General features: G+C 36.5%; 2 protein-coding genes across 5 annotated transcripts in view; both read left to right on the top strand.

Annotated features, from left to right (window-relative positions):
* The first annotated feature begins 960 nt into the window (after positions 1-960).
* On the top strand, positions 961-5,987 carry LOC143918395 (CAAX prenyl protease 1 homolog). Of its 3 annotated transcripts, none has more exons than XM_077440298.1 (3): positions 976-1,172; positions 2,331-3,077; positions 3,150-5,981. In XM_077440298.1, exons 1-3 carry the CDS (start codon positions 1,083-1,085, stop codon positions 3,669-3,671), a joined length of 1,359 nt encoding a protein of 452 aa, XP_077296424.1. In that variant the 5' UTR covers positions 976-1,082; the 3' UTR covers positions 3,672-5,981. The 3 variants fall into 3 exon arrangements, with proteins under 3 accessions (XP_077296423.1, XP_077296424.1, XP_077296425.1); XM_077440299.1 differs by having other exon boundaries at positions 3,177-5,981; XM_077440297.1 differs by having other exon boundaries at positions 961-1,172; positions 2,331-5,987.
* Positions 5,988-7,850: 1,863 nt separating this feature from the next.
* LOC143918394 (leucine zipper putative tumor suppressor 2) overlaps positions 7,851-18,030 on the top strand; it is a 242,677-nt gene continuing 232,497 nt past the window's right edge. The window contains exon 1 of one of the 2 annotated variants that reach the window (XM_077440292.1): positions 7,851-8,146. The gene's annotated coding sequence lies outside the window, so the exon portion shown is untranslated. The remainder of the gene's footprint in view (positions 8,147-18,030) is intronic. The other variant, XM_077440293.1, reaches the window with a different exon arrangement.

Genomic DNA, 18,030 nt, shown 5'->3' on the forward strand with positions numbered 1-18,030 from the left:
CTGTATTTATACAGCTATCGCGAAATCCGTCTGGTGCAGCAATACATGTATAGCATCCAGTATGAGCAATAATTGGCTTTTATTCGAATTCCTGAGACACCACCCCTAGCGACGCCACTATTTTGAATAATTAAGATTTAAATTTTTAGTTGATCGTTAATCTGTGCTTGTTGTACCTTCAAATTCTTCAAACGGGTCAACCAGCCAATCTTCAACATTAAGCACATGGTCGAATACAGCTGTGCAGCGTCAGGAGATTTCTTTTACGGGGAGGCCAGGGGGGTCTACGTGACTTGACAGAATGTTAAATTACAGAAAACGCAAATATCGGAAGGCAAAGATCGAAAATCGAAAGATCAAAATAAAATGATAAACGGTACATACTCACTTGATTTGCGCGAGCAGGATACAACAGGAACAAGAGGAACATGCTTTTCCTTCCGTATTCTGCGCGCGCACATTAACACGGGAGGAAAAGCATGTTCCTCTTGTTCCTGTTGTATCCTGCTCGCGCAAATTAAGTGAGTATGTACGTGAGTATGTACCGTTTACCATGCACCATTTTTTTTTGATCTTTCGACTTAAGATCTTTCGATTTTCGATCTTTGCATTCTGATATTTGCATTTTCTGTAATTTAACATTCTGTCAAATCACAGAGACCGAGGCCAGGGATACAAGTTGCTATTCAGGGAAACGAACCCAATAGATTTTTTAAATTTATTATTAGATCAGGAATTTTATAATCTCGTGATTGAACAAAGCAATTTATATGCAGTAGAAATAGTTCAGACAAGGAATAAAAAAAGTATGTATAGATAGTCATATTTTAAAGAAAGTTGTAAATATATACAATAAGTAATAAAGTAACTGTTTTTTTAAATAAAATACATTATGATATTTTTAAATGAGTGAAAAAGCTTAAACATTAAAGATAAACGTAATTGGAAAGAGGCGTAAATGGCGCTGTTTTGGCCGCAAGTTATTAGACTTCGACTGACAGACGACAGCCGGTAGATTTTGAGCTGTCGCACGTGGCTGTTGTCGCAGCCGCATCCAGGAGTTTCGTCGTCTCGTCTCCATCATGGTCTCCACGGAGACTGTCATCGTTGTGAGCATCATCCTCTTCAGCTGGGCCGAGTATTGCTGGGAGTTATTCCTCTCTCTGAGACAGGTGCGTTGACATTTGCACAATATTGTACTTGGTTTTCCATCCACCGAAATTATAAAATCACTTGTCCATATCGTCGTGTTATCTATTATATATTTAAATTTATATATATCATCATTTCAGTTATCAAATCTGCTAACTCCACCTGTCAATTTCTCAATTTTGATAAATATGTAATTACTAGCGTTTGCAATGCCAGTTACCGGTAAACTCTATATGTATCAAAAATCAATTTTAGTAACATCATATATATATATAACTAGTATTGTACCCGATGACTTATCATCGCATGGGTGTTGGCATATTAAGAGGGCTGTACACCAGCGCCTTGTCCATACAAACGTATTACACTTCTCCCTTCCTCAATTATGGCACTAGAGAAATTATTTTTTAATATGCTATGGATATCCACCATTGGGATGCATCTATCGTTTTATTTTTTTGATTAGTTATTTTTTATAGGAGCTAGGAGCCGCCAAACATCTATAAAATCGCCTCTTTTTTACACCCACGAAAAGAGTCCAGCGTGCTTATTTAACGATCGATTTTAAAAAAAAATACGCTCATAGTTGCACTGAAAATATCTTTCTCATACCGATGATGAATTTTTTTTTAAAAATTGGTCCAGTTTCGGAGGAGAAAATAGGAGAATACGAAACCTCGATTTTGTCGATTTAAAATATGTTTTATCTGGTCGAAGCCCAACTGTCGCATTCACTCAATATATATATTGATATATATTGTCGCATTCACTCAATATATAAATATATCGAAGAAAGGAACGGCAACAAAATTAAGGTTTCGGGTGTACAGCCCTCTTAAGTTATTAAATAATAAAAAAAATTAAAAGAAATGGGTCGTCGAATAATTTTCAAATACCTTTTATATAAACAATATACCTAACATACCTAACTACATATAAATAATATAAAACACCAATAGGAAAATTAATTATTGACTGACACATTATTGACTGAATTAATTATACACAGGACTGACACATTTCTTTTAATTTTTTTTTAATCAATAATTTAATATGCCAACACTCATGCAATGATATTTCATCGGGTACAATACTAGTTAGTAACAAACGTGTTTCACTTTGTGCTTTTTTTTATTTTATTTTCTTATTAAATTATATCATGTTTTCTTTGATTCCAGATTCGGGTGTACAAAACCAAAAAAAAAATACCCCATGAATTAGAAAGCGTATTGGATTTGGAAACTTTCGAGAAAGCTAGAGTTTACGGCTTGGATAAAGCTCACTTCAACGAGGTCAAATCCTTCTTCTCCATCGTAACAAACACGTGCTTAATCTGCTTTGGATGGATGTCCGGCTTTTGGAGCTTGAGCGAAAATCTGGCCGTGTCCCTCGGCGTCTCACGCGACAACGAAATCGCAATAAGCTGCTTTTACATAATCGTCCTCAACATATTATCTCTGGTGGTCGACATGCCCTTCTCAATCTACCACACTTTCGTCCTAGAAGAGAGGCACGGATTCAACAAACAAACAGTCGGATTCTTCATCAAGGATAACATCAAGAATTTCATCCTCGTGCAAGTTCTCGCCATTCCGATCACGTCCGTCATTGTTTACATCGTACAGAGAGGAGGTGATATGTTCATAGTATGGCTGTGGTCATTCTGCTGCGTCATGATCCTATTATTGGTTATGATCTATCCTTCATTAATCGCCCCGCTCTTCGACAAATACTCTCCGTTGCCCGACGGACCTCTGCGGTCATCTATCGAGGCCTTAGCCGCTTCTTTGAAGTTCCCACTCGGCCAGCTGTACGTCGTCGAGGGATCCAAACGCTCAGCTCACAGCAACGCTTATTTCTACGGACTGTTCGGTAGCAAACGCATTGTCTTATTCGACACTTTGCTTGAGAATTATGTCAAGAAAGTTGACGATGAAAAGAAAACTGAGGAGACCGATGAAAAGAAAACTGAGGAGACCGATGAAAAGAAAACTGAGGAGACCGATGAAAAGAAAACTAAGGAGACCGATGAGAAAAAAGATGCTACCCGCAAGAAGAAAGGATGTAACGATGCTGAAGTGTTAGCCGTGTTGGCTCACGAGCTGGGACATTGGAGCTATAGCCATATCTATATAAATCTGGTCGTAACTCAAGTCAACCTGCTGCTTACTTTCATGGCTTTCGGTTTGATGTTTAAATATGCACCTTTGTATACGGCTCTCGGCTTCGCTCCGGGAGTGCAGCCTATCTTGGTCGGTTTAGTTACGGTATTGCAGATGATCTTGGCACCGTACAACGCTCTCCTTTCCTTCGCCATGACCATCCTCTCGAGGAAGTTGGAGTTCCAAGCGGACAATTTCGCCATTAAGTTGGGTCACTCCAAGTTTTTGAAGAACGCTCTGATCAAATTGAATTCAGATAATTTAGGCTTTCCTGTCCACGACCCGCTCTATTCCGCTTGGCATCACTCTCACCCAACTCTGTTGCAGCGTATGGAAAATTTGAACAAGAAGGAATAAAATTAATATTTATTGAGAATTTTTTCTATATATGTATTTATGTACGTACATAGTACTTACAATTTCTGAATGTGTATTTCATATAAATTGAAATTTATTATATAATAACATTAGGTGAGATTATGGTTGCTTTAATTACCTGGAAATCATGAAAGACTTTTTTTTATCTTCAATTCTACAGTTCATTTACTAACTGAAGGGAACAAACGAAACTTTTTTTTAAGTATATATTCTAAATTTCAATAGTGTCACATTTGTATTTGCTACTAAATGAACCACCACGGTGATAATCTTTTCACAAACACTATACATATATTGTGTTCAAATCAAGATAATAAACTTTCGCTATGTCGCCAAATATAACTCTAAAATTTGTGAATGCTTTTATATAAATGTATACACTGATTAGTTCAATTAGAAATATTTATAATTTTCATTCCGTTTTCCACTCTAAACTTAAGATGTTTCTGCAACGACCAATTTTCTTTGTAGTGGCCATTTACAATGTATCAACAACACTCACTGATAACATCTACATATACCGAGAGGTAAAAGGTTCTGTGTCCATTTTATCAACTTTACAGGGATTTTTTAATACATCATAAAAAGATTTGCACTATATTTTTGTTACAAACATACATAAGACTGTTTTCTTCCAAATGTATTTAGTATTTTGCATTCAGATAGAACCTTAACATGAAAATAATACTCATAATACCAGCATGTATTTTAAAACCGACCTAGTACGGGTCTTTCATCTCGAAATGGCGTATTAAATAATGTACAACGAGCTAATAAAAAATATCAATATTAACAGTTCGAATTGTCTCCAAAATACACACACACACACACACACACATTTTTCAAAAGCATGAAAACGTAACCAGTGATCAATACTAAGTACAAATCAGTAAAATATCAGATAGAACATTAAAATTAAAATAGTACTCATAATACGAGCATATTTTTACGGGTATTTCATCTCAAAATGGCGTATTAAAAAATGTACAACGTTCCAATACAAAATTTCAATGTTGGCGGTGTTTGAATTGTCTCCAAAATACACACACACACATTTTTTAAAAGCATGAAAACGTAACCAGTGATCAATACTGAGTACAAATCAGTAAAATATCAAGGTCGAATTTTCTCACAATCACCAAACTATTGATACTTTGTATAGATGAAGTAAAAATTCTAGGAGCAGCTTATATGTGTGTAGGAAACTTATCATGAATTTTGCACATGAGATGTGTATTTCTGCCAGCATACATATTTACATATAAAATCGCACATTATAAAGCACTTTTTTGCTACTGCGCATCCTAGAAAAAAGTAGGTGGAAATACGTCATCATGAGATGAACAACAGATACTTTTCTTGATCGGTGTACGTGCATAAATTTGGACATGGGATCTTAAACTTCTCAATTACGAATAAAACTACTAGAAATATTGTAGGTTCAATAATACATTTGGCACTGAGTGTATTCCTAGATTACTAGTGACATAATTTTCTAATATCTCATAAGAAATTTCATGTACATCGTATATTATCAATTTAAAGAATGGTGTTTGTACTTGTTTTAGTCGGTGTAAAGGGATCATGTAACAATGCACAAAGAATGTTAGATCCTTCGTTGGTTTTTGAATTCGAATTCGATGTTGCACAATTTTTCAATGCATTGGTTTACTTTTCACGTAGTGTGTTTTTACAAATTAGTAATGGCTCATGAAACTATTTTTCAATTGACGGTGATTCACGTAGTTCGTGCAATTTTAGTACACGACATTAAATTGTGAATGTAATATGTGTGATATTTGTTTTTTGTAAATAAATAAAACAGTGCATGTTTACAAGATTTGCGTTTTCTTATTCATCGTCAACTTTCAATTCACATTATTATTATATCACCTTCAAAAATTGAATTGTTTCTGAAAAAGGATCTAAGCTACATGTAAGTTTTAGCCAGCAGCATAGCTCGGTCGTTAAGCTTCTGCTTAGCGTCGAGAGGCGCCGGGTTCGATCCCAGGGCTGGGCCTCGAGTGAAAATGAAAAAAAATGGCTAAAATCCCTTCTATACAATGTCACCTATAATTTGTGATCGAATAATGTGCAATAAATAAGTTTGTGTACAATTTGATAGATGTCTCATTGATTTGCGAGTTTTTCAGTGTCTCGTAATTCAGTAACTTATATAAAAATGCTGTATTGTAATTGGCCAGGAAGGCGCATTGGGGTTTACCTGTAAGGCCTTCCTGGTATATATGTAAAAAATAAATAAATAAAATAAATATGGACGGCAGTAGCTTTTCGAATAATTGTTGTATAATATTAAAAACATACCTACAAAATTGTATATTATTAAGCATGATTACAATTCTGCTAAATTTTGATAATTTTACTGCATGAAAAATAATAACGTAACATCGAAACGAAAATTGATCATTTTGTAATTTTCAATATGGCGCACTGTTAGGGCGAAAACACACGGAGTGGTACATGGTACGTTGGCTTGGGAGAAAGAAGCTCTCTTGTTTCCGGAACATGAGGTCATAGATGGGATTCGGACTCGAAAAATTGTTTCGTCTTGCCCACAATAGGGCAGAATTCGCACGGGCCATAGACAATGTCTGTCCATGATATTCAGATACGGATTCGGAAGTAGAAGTAGAAGGATGCGGAAGTACAATAGAAGAATGAAGAGTGTCAAACCTAACAGAGTCCAGGCAGCGGAATAAAGATATCTCAGGGAGATGGTAAAATCAAATATATAAGACGGATAAAATAAAATCCCTGACAATTGATAAATTTTATATTTCTTGATCTCAGTTAGGGCGAAAACACACTGAGTGTAAAGTGGCACGTGTTTTTTTTAGATGCTTCCAAACATGTGAAAAAACGCAGCACATAGTACACAGCCCCAAAAATGGTATTTTCCCCCTGGGTATTTTCGGTGATATTTTATCCTTGCTTAACAGTGATCGATAACGGTGAATCCCATATTTGAAGAAATGTAGGAGAAACTTGGTTGCATATAAATATGCATACACTTGCGACCTCCCAAACATATGCATTCTCCACGTGCAAGTACACCCGAATTCGGTTTAGGGAACATCCACTGTTTACAGTCACAGCGGGAAGCCAAGGACAAGTGACGTCCCATACTTTTTAGTGTGTTTTCACCCTTACGCGCATCGTCATTATTAAAGGGCGGACAGGAAACGTGCTTTTTCCAAGAATCAGGGTGTTTTGGGTCTATTTACAAAGCTAGATAAAAAAAAGTATTGTGGCGGCTCGCTTATACGACATGGTCGAGTTTGGTTGCCTTCCTGCGAGTGGGGACCAACCCGGCTGGGTTCGGACAGCCGCTACTCACTCTGTCTTCAGCTGTCATATAATAAACACGTGCATTAACATGCCAGTCGTCTCATTCGTTCATCCTCCATAGTATCTAGCCTCATATAATTGAACAAAGCACAGCGAACAATTAACAATGAACGGTACGCTTCCGGTCCTACCTCTAGTCATTATGATCACTCTGAGGAAATTCGGCAGCAATAAATATTGGTGAAAAGCGACTGTAAATGGAAAAAAACTAAATTTGATTACTACAAGACTCATTTATCAGACACTACAATTCCTCGTAGTGTTAGTCATTTACAGGATTTCATACTTTTATCGCACGAAATGACCTTACTTGTCGCAAATCTTTCAGACTGTTGTAAATCGTCAGACCGGCTAGTTATTATGTGGGGGGTAACGGTCGTTGGCCACTGGATTTTTAAATTAAAAAATAATAATGTCCTCGATCGTGATCCTGATAACTCTTGACTGATGGCAATATATGATATTAATTTATAGTCAATTGTAGTTGATATGTCAAGTGAACAGCGATTAAATTGTTTGTCCTACCCTTAAAACGGTGTAACCAAATCTATTGTTGCTATTTCTCCGTAACGGTAGAGTTCGTATTGAGTGAATTCAACCGTAACAACGCACATCCTCGCCATAAACAACCTGTGCTAAGATATCGATATAAAATCATATAAATTCGTGCTTGGGGTGCATCGCAGATTGAAAAAAAATCTCGTTCCTTATCTTCCGTTTCCTGTGGCCGTTGGCCGGGTGTTTCTGCGAGCAGGAGCGGACAAAACAAACAGGGGAACGGATCGAAATAAAAACAAAGAGGAGGCGATGAGAAGAGGAGATGGGGAAGGCATTTGGCAAGAGCAAGAGCAAGCAGATATATTCAGCAGAGAAGAGCATTGGTAAAAGTTAAACATAGTGCAGCCGGCGGCAGTGTTTTGGTGTTGGCGGTTGCATTGCCAGTTATAAACCGGCTTTCGCCGCGTGTGGTTGTGTGGTTTACGCGCGTCGCCATTTGCGTTCACCTGTCAACACTGCATGCCGCATGCTTGCCAACTACATCCCCTACACCCCGCAGCTAGTGAAAGACGTTTCGCTTTTCAGAGGTAACTTTCCGAAAATTACTATTTCAACCCTATCTTTCAAATTAATAAAGCAAAAGCTTAATTTTCAATAAACAATAAATAAAAAAACGAATAACATAAACATCCCCCTCGCTGAAAAGTTGAAATTATAAAACTCACAGCCTCGGATAATAAAATCCTCCATTCATTGAGCGATCGATTGAATTAGTAGCCGTTACAAATTTCACATTCGAACGTTTATCTGCATCTAATTTGATAAGATTGAAAAAAACTAAAACCGGTAATAAAAAACTCCCATTGAAATTCGTTTTAACGAATTTATCATTTTGCACCAAACAAAACACTGACGCCAATTGACAGCAAAATTCTATACATTGCTATCAGTTAGTAGTTTACAGGAGTACCATACAAGGCTTTCCATGTTGGCATAACATCTTTAAAATTCAATTAGCCAATATCTGCACACTGGCCAACAACTGTAGTGTTTCCCCTGCATATTTATATGTATGTAAATACATATATAATATAAAATTGTTTATGGGATTTATTTATCATACTTCATTTTAAACTTATATGATTATATTCTAAAATAATTATGGAAAGTTCTTAAAGATTTTATATAAAAATGTAATTACATTATTCAAACATACATATATGTAGTTTATTGTTTGACCATTGTGACCTTTGAGATATATGTACAATGCATTCCCCAAGCCAAATTTAATTTTCGTATCGTTTTTGTTATAGTGGCCAATATGAGTACAATGTATTATATGATAAGTATAACAATGGATTTCTCATGATCCCGAAAAATAATTTTAAACATGACCAGGCGTCGCCCAACTTAAAATGTGGTCACTATCTTACCTCAGCAATGCGTTTTATAATATATTTAGATATATTTTTTAGTATTTATATTATATAATTGCTAGCCGGTCATGCTTATTAATTTAGACCTTGATACCAATAAAAAGTTGACGTGTTCGAATTTGCGTTGCTATGTCAATAGTCAACAGTCAAAGATTCAAAATAGAAGAACCGGAAGTAGACCTGTGTATTTTATCTGAGGGATTCATCCCTACATCGTATTCTATCACCTGAGGCAAGTCCATACGATTATCTTATTTTTTAACTCGATGTTTAACAACGCCATTATCATCGTACCGTTATTAATTGGCATTTTACATGCGAATTTGTATGTAAATTTGAATGTCATAATAATCATGTAAAAATATAAACATCACAGTCAGCATTTTTGGTATATGGGAATATTGCTCTCTCTCTCTCTAGTTTTATTTTTTTGTGGTATTTAAAAAGAAGCAGTTGGATGAGTGGTATCAAGTGAAGTCACTGCTGCTTTCTGAAGAGCAGTTCAATGATTTACACTAGAAAAAAAACCGTGTCAAGTGACTACTGTGAATGACAGTTGACAACATGTGGTATACCAACATAGGCTCTTCTCTCCAACGACTGGTTGTAATCAGCGTGCGTTTGTTTGGATGTAATCTGGAATTTGTATTCTCAATGAAAATGCAGGAGAGTGCACCCACCCAAACCCACGTGACCTGGCCTGTTGATGCTGCACCTGAGAGATATATCTGCGAGATGCACACCGCGGCGGTATCCTCTGTCCTCGCGAGATTTATTGCAGTTTTAGTTTTAACATCTCGTGTTCTCCAACTTGATTCCTGGAAATGGAATTATTTATTCCGGACTTGCATCCGACGACCACTTTCGGATGTTTCTTTCGCTCTCCGCACCCAAAATGGTATACTCGTCCGAACGAAACGCATACAGGTATGTCTCACATTAAATGAGGACACACGGTTCCTTCGCCGTTCCAGAACGTTCTCGAGCACACCTGACCAAATATTAAATACCCATTAATGTAAGTCGTTTACCTTTTGATTCGATACATTCGGTAAACATTTCGTTTGAATATTTTGCACCTCGACTGAATCTTGTACGATTCCAACTAGTTATAAATCTTTTGCCCTTTCCACTATTAGGTTAGAGACCCAACGTTTTTAGTATATAAATCTTATCTTCTGATGCCAATGAATTGTGCTCTTTCTAGAGTCATAATCTTTCACAAATTGAGCTCATCTGCATAGATTTATAGATATTTACATATATTTTCCAACGGTCTCCCTCACGGGACCGAAATTGAAACGCCCGAAAACGCAAATATCGGAAGGCAAAGATCGAAAATCGAAAGATCGTAAGTCGAAAGATCAAAAAAAAAAAGGGCGCATGGTAAACGGTACTATGTATATATAATATATATGAGTGAAATTATGCGGTGAAATTATCTCTCTTTTTGTCATACAGCCTTGTTTAATGTGCGCGCGCAGAATACGGGAGGAAAAGCCTGTTCCTCTTGTTCCTGTTGCATCCTGCTCGCGCAAATTAAGTGAGGATGTACGACGGGGGGAGAGACTCTTTTTTTATCTTTCGACTTAAGATCTTTCGATTTTCGATCTTTGCCTTCCGATATTTGCGTTTTCGGGCGTTTCACTTTCGGTCCCGTGAGGTAAACCCATTTTCCAACCTAGTCTGGGTTTGAGTCTTTTATTTACCTACATATATACATATGTACATACATATTCCTTCCAAACAATCTCAGATCATATTCTAAACAGCTTGCGGGCGAAAACACACTGAATGGTATGGGACGTCATGTGTCCTTGGATTCTATGAATGAATATGTTTGGGGGGTTGCACGTGTATGTATGTATGTACATATATCCATATGCAACCGACAAGTTTCTCCTACATTACTTCAAATATGGGATTCACCGTTATCGATCACTGGCAAGCAAGGATAAATACAAGGGTAAAATATCACCGAAAACATTCCAGGGGGTGATTTTTGGGACTGGTTACAATGAATATGGGCTGGGGGTGCTGCGTTTTTTACGCATGTTTAAAAGTATTAAAAAAAAAAACACGTACCACATCCCACTAACTGAGATCATGGAATATAAAATGTATCAATTGTCAGGGATTTTTTCTTATCCGTCTTATATATTTGATTTTACCATCTCCCTGAGATATCTTAATTCCGCTGCCTGGACTCTGTTGTGCTTTACACTTTTCATTCTTCTTTTTCTAATGCCGAATCCGTATTCGACTACCATGGGCAGACATTGTATACGGCCCAGCCCGTGTGCCCTATCATGAGCAAGATGAAATAATTTTTCGAGACCGAATCCCACCCTGATTCTTCTTTCTCCCAAGCCACCGTTTGCCTTATATTTTCCCCTCTATGATTGTTTGTAGACTTCTTCATTAAGATTCAAAATTATCACCATTCATTAAGATCCAAAATCAGTATACATCAGTGGCGGCTCGTCCATGGGAGGACTGTGGTCATTGTAGTACATATGCAAACTATTTTTGGTCAAATTCGGTCACAGGTATGGTCAATGATGTACTACAGTCTAATTCATTTCTGGGGCCCACCTCTGTGAATTCTCACAAGTCGCCACTTTACATATATACATATGTAGATCAAAACCAATAACTAACCTTGTAGAGGCTAATTTAATTTTTTTCTAATTTATGCTTTCTGGCTGAGCTCCTTCTTTTTGGTCTTTTCAAAGTTTTTTCAACAATCTCAGATAATATTCTTCGGAGCTTAATTGAGATTAAACAATATGAATTCGATCAAATGTAAATAAAGATAAAAATAAAATAAAATTGTTAAGGATTTAACTACCTTATCTACCTTATGTGCATTTTATCTACCTTATGTACACTACCTGAGATATCTCATTTCCGCTGCCTGGACCCTCTTCTCTTCTCTCAGTTATGATGCAAAATTAATATCTATCGATCAACACCAATAACTAACCTTGTTGATGCCTATTTTTTACTTATTACTAACCTCTTCTTAGTTCGGAAACGATTTTGTCGTGTGACGAAGTTTGTGTTCTTATCCGATCGTTTTCAATCTTTGCCATTTTGCTCGGTTTGATCATCAATATAAGTGGAAATGACGTCTGCCATTACGATGGTGAAAAATAATCGTAATAGACACGTTTGAAAATACTGCATCTTCATTCACGGTGACGTCTATCGTCCACACTGTCGCATTTGTCCACACTGTTCTGATCGTTTTTTCCCTTTTCTTTTTTCGGTTTTTATATACATTTATTTTATATATATATATGTATTGTCTTATTACAAGCTTTTTATAAGCTTCACTCTGGTATACATATGCTCTTTGGTTGATATTCTTCTTTTTGACAAGATTAGAATTTTCAATGTCCCTGCTACCACCATTCTTCTGATCCGTTTTTCATCAGCTAAAAGAATTACTCTCAATAACTAAAACATCTCCAAGAGTTCATTGAATAGTGCTCTTCCACTAATCAACATTCTTCAAATTTAAATGCACTGTTCATTATAGTTATTTTTCTCTCAACGGTTCACATCAGAAATAGTAGACTCAAATTTATTGTGTTAAATTTGAATTTTTTAGTCATTTTACGAAAATAAAGTACAATCTTGTAGTTGACGTACAGGCTTTCACAATTCTTTTCAGCCCGTCATACCACCCCAAGTAGTCGAAGGTGGTTTGGTAGCATCCGATTTTGCCATTTTCACGATGAATCCTCACCTAGATCCTACAATTAGACAACGTTGGATTATGACGTTCCACCGTGGAGCGTTACGCTTCGCTACGAACGGTCTCGCCTGAAAGCAAGCTTTTATCACACAATCTGTGCTAATGGCTGCCCGCAGAAGTGCTCCCGTCGATTTGACTTTGTCGATGGACACGGTTGTTATTATTTATATCATGTCGTGCGCGCGTGTTCATCACGCCTCTCGTGCCCCTAGACTCGATTCAAAGTCGAAACAATTTCACGGTCGATTGTGCAGAACACTTATCGCTCACAAATTTCCATGAAAACGACCAGCTGCCTGTCCTGATGCACAACGGAAACGACCACACAGTTCAAACATCGCCAACTCTGAGAACGTTACCAGAGATAGAGCCTTTCCCCTACCCACTAGTTGTACCGTACGTTGCTGGGTCAGATGGAACGATTCGATTTTTCAACTGCCTCTTTATGCATGTAGTATCAATATAGGTATAATCAACCCTCTTCAAATTCTGCCCACACATTTTTTCCCCTTTATCCTCCCTTGATTTATTTGCACCTTCTTGAATCTTGGGTACCATTCAAGTAGTTGTTCGTCAATTAATTTAGTCAAATGTTCTGCTCTTTATTATTTGATCAACTTCACTTACATATGTACGTACAATATCTATAAGTTTAGCCATTTCTCTAACCCGTGTGCTTCCCTTCCCATGTACCCATAATTTACTTCTCTGTGCTGTTTGGTTTGCCTGGCGTTTTCAATCACTCTATTGTTTTGTGTTTTTGTTCCATTATTTAACGTTTTTTAAGTCGGGACATTTATTTTTCCCAGACCTCGATGCTTCAATGCCGGATGATGTATGTATTGTAGAGAAACTATCATTTTTTGTTTTATATAGGTATTTGTCCTAGAAAATTTTCAGATCAAAGTTTTTACGTCAATGTAAAGACATTAGTGTAATGATATCTTTCACAATGTCATAATATTGTCATGTATTATTTATTTCCAACTCAAAATCTAGAACGACATCTTGCCTTCGCAATACTTCGTGTGTCCTTGGTTTAGTGACATGAAAATTGAAAATAGCAACGTACACCGAATAGCGACGTGTTAAAATGCTCGGATCAAACAAAAATGTTTTCTGTAGTCTAAAAAATTGGCATTGGAGTTTACCCACCAACAAACAAAGCCACACACATCATTCCATAAAGTTTCGTATGTGCGCGCCTTATATCTGTTTGTCTTCGTGCGCGTCTTGTGTGTTCGTGCGCGCCTTGCGTGTTCGTGCGCGTCTTGTATCCTAATTTGGACGCATATTTAACCCTTTGAATGCTGACCACCGCCAATCGGCGTTTTGTCAACAAGTACATGAGTCTGAAATACGCCGATAGGCGTTGTATTTTGATTATGTAAAAAATAAACAAGAATACTACCCACTAAGCCTTTCCAGGTAGCATTGAAAAAAAATGCACTGAACATGGGTCGTGTAATCCGTGTCAATGTTTATAAAGACTGGTTTACACCGGAATTTCTGAATTTATAACTATAGCAGAATTTTCCGATGGAAATCCCTAGCTGCTGAGTATTTTAGATTGTGGCTTGGCATTTATATTGTGAGCATTACATTTTAAAAACAATGAAGAAGATACAACCAGTTTTGGTAAAATACTTTCATTTTTAGACTTATTTTGTTAATTTTATATTGTTGCAAGATATATTAGAGAGTCTAAACACACCTTTACAAAACTCGAAATCCTCGGCGGTAGTTATGTATATGGCAGTGATCTAGGATAAGCTGCAAATTTTTAAACCTGATTTCTATTGGGTTGCTAAATAGTTATAGTTGGAAATGTTCTAGTAGGCTTTCAACAGAAAAATTATTATTTTGAATAAAAATACCAATAATTTTATTTTACTACCGCCATCTATGTACATATGTTTAAAACTAAAAACTGGATAGACGTCAGGCACTTTTCAGAAATTCAAATTTCAAACGCGTCTTACACGATATTTTTGCACCATCGAAATGGCGGAGGATCCATTTACTTATATTGATGACCAAAATGAGCAACATGGCAAAGTATGAAAACGATCGGATAAGAGGCAAATTTTTTCCTGAATTGTAATCGTAAGTGAAACGTAAAGGAGGTATGTATGTATGTATGTAAAAAAAAAAACGTCAGCACTTAAAAGGTTAAGCGTCAACAGTGAACTGAACTCGAAAGATCCTACCATAGTTGATCGGTTTATTGACTTTTTCTACTATTATTAAACACATACTATAAACAGAAGATGGAACGTTTGGAATCCAGTGTTGGATTGTGTGATCGCGTGTAATTAGCCATTGATAAACGAACGTCGCACGGTGTTAAATTTCAAATAGTAGAAATGTAAATAAGACAAGACACTTGTGTAGTAACTCTAGAACGACAGAGTAAGAGGAAAGAGACACGCATTTTTATCGCTTATTTTTTTTTCTTCGTTTGTCTCCAGTGCTTCCAATTAAAGTTGTCCAATACAAATATTTTCCTTTCACATACGTACATATTTCTTTTCGAGACGACTTGTAAATACACAAACACACAAACTCACATATACATATTTATGTATATATATATATATATATATATATATATATTTTAATCGGCGTATTTTTCGACCGAATCTCAAAATGGGCGAGTTAACCGCGCAAAAAGCCACGGGTCGGTACAACAACACTCTCCGGGTCCTCGTATATGGTAATGCTGGGTACAATGGTCCCATTAAGAGGATTCTCGAAGAACTGATAATGCTCCAGTTTCGCGTAATAAGCTCCGATCGGTCACCGCTGATACCCACCAACACCAATTTAAAGGGCTAACGAAGAAGACCACGATGGTATGATGGGTGGCCAGTCGAGTTTTCGCCGCTTGTGTTATGCAAGTGATGTTTGAAATGTGCCACTACCACTACCAATAGGAATACCACTTTTAGAACATCATTTCAATGTTCTAGAGAAGAGATTATTTTATAGAAGTTGTAATCTTCGTACAATGCGGTTGAAATGATCGCCGAGAGCGTTTTCCATCCCTAAACATAATACATTTATGGTTTCTCGTGAAAGTGCTATTGTTATTCGCTTCTTCTAACTGTGAATCGTGGGCACTGTAATCATTTTGCCTATTCAAAACGACACATATATCAATAGTTTATCGTTATTTCGAACGAAATTGCTTCCATATCATGCTAAGAAGTCTTAAACGTAAAATAACCATAAAATAAAAATAAATAAAATATAAATAAAACATAAAATATTGAATATTGTTATGACTAGAGGTAGGATAGTCACAGTGCTATCCATTGTTCGGCAAACTTTTAACAATGCATTTTCAACCTTTGAACAATACACGGCCCCCTCAGGCTCCGGTGATTAGTTATGACTAGTGAGCGGCGCTAGGATGCCCCAGCTCGAAGTAAATGGGTTCCTTTTGTCAATTTCTATTGTTAACCTTTTTTTTTTGCTCTCTAGGGAGCAAAAAAAGGGTTAAATATAGGAACCCGTTTCAGCGCATTTTCACGCCTATCTCTGGTTATGACCAGAGGCCAGCGCACACGATGCGCGACGGTTAAAAAAATGGTTCACCATTGTCAATTACTATTGTCAACCATTTTTTTTGCCCTCCTACTTTCCCGGACATTGGAGAGGTCTATTGTTATTTTATTTTATTTTACATATATACCAGGAAGGCCTTACACGTAAATCCCAATGCGCCTTCCTGGCCAATTACAAATACAAATGCAGCATTTTTATTCGTTGAATTGCGAGACACTGAAAAAACTCGCAAATTAATGAGACATCTATGAATTGTACATAAATTTTTATTGTACATCAATCAAATTTCAAATAGTGGTGACATAGTAGGTAGGAAGGATTTTTAGCCAATTTTTTTTTCCGGGAACCGTTTCAACAATGAAATCAGAGAAAATTGGCAAACTCTGATAGGAACATATCCAGGTCTGACAAACAGCATACTCTGAAAAATTCATTTTCATTCAGGGATTGAACCCGGCACCTTCTTGACGGTAAGCAGAAGCTTAACGTCCGAGCTATGCTGCTGGCTAATGGCATAATTTTATGGCAGCATCCTCACCGCCCATGTCTGGTTATGACTAGAGGCCTGATAACCAAGGGGCCGCGTATTGTTCTAATGTTGTAAATGCATTGTTAATGGTTTGCCGAACCTTTTTTACAAAGGATTTACAACAATGGAATAATGAGCGGCCCCTTGGCTATCCGGCCTCTAGTTATGACCATAAAATTTGATGGCCAGCAGCGTGGACTAATGGTTAGCATATTATTTTTTCGAACAGAGTGGTCAAGGTGGCCAGACCTTGGTTTGTGACTCCAGATCGATCGTATCTTATCAGAGTTTGCCAATTTTTCTGATTTTCGTTGAAACGGTTCCTGTAAAATTGGTATCTCCTTTCCATTGTCTCTTGCAAATCTCAAGCTATTCAGCGTCTTGACGTTCGCCAATTTCTATGCAAAAATTTCTGCATACATATATGTCACTGTGGTTGATGTTTGTATGAATTCGCATCGTATAAAATGCTTGTATTCATTGTAGTTTATCTGTATAAGTACTTTTATTCTAGAGAATTGAGGTTTTTTATATTTTTCTCAGAAACCTTTTGGTTTATTAAAATGAAATTTCATATCTAGAAGTCTAAGTTTAATACACATTTATATATAAAATTTAGTATCCGTCAACCGGAAGAGGCAGCTTACTCTTGTTCGCTTTTTCTTCTACTATTTTTTTCGACCCCTTTGACATGTGTGCTCTTCACGAAAAAATTCAAGTGTTATTCTTGTATCAATTTGATGAAAATAAAAAAAAACACTAAATTTTATAAACTGGAAGTGGAATTTTTTCCTCTTAGAAAGGTCAAAAATGTTATCGCCTCGATTCTGTCTACACCCCTAAACCTATTAAGCTGAAAATTTATATTTGTATTCTTTATGTACTAACTTAGAGCTGCTAAGGTTTTGGTCAAAATTCGTAAACCGGAAGTAGTATTTTTTTTTAAAACAATATTTCATTATTTTATTTTGACCTTTTAAGTTATTTTAATCTTCTTGATATTTATTGTGTATAATACTGATAAGGATTTTAAGTAATAAAAAAAAATTGAACAAAATCCGACAACCGAAAGTAGAACTTTTGTCTTGTGCAAGTCTTGTCCATACATTTGCGCTCAATTTGTATCGGAAATACTGTCATAGCTATTACTATTTCGTAATGCTGCCGGTATTT

Source organism: Arctopsyche grandis, chromosome 10 (genome assembly GCF_051622035.1).
Source record: "Arctopsyche grandis isolate Sample6627 chromosome 10, ASM5162203v2, whole genome shotgun sequence".
Classification (NCBI taxonomy): domain Eukaryota; kingdom Metazoa; phylum Arthropoda; class Insecta; order Trichoptera; family Hydropsychidae; genus Arctopsyche; species Arctopsyche grandis.

Coding starts and splice junctions, on each gene's coding strand:
- LOC143918395 (XM_077440297.1), top strand. CDS start 1,083: ATGGTCTCCACGGAGACTGTCATCGTTGTGAGCATCATCCTCTTCAGC. Junction 1,173..2,330: donor TATTCCTCTCTCTGAGACAG/GTGCGTTGACAT, acceptor CTTTGATTCCAG/ATTCGGGTGTACAAAACCAA.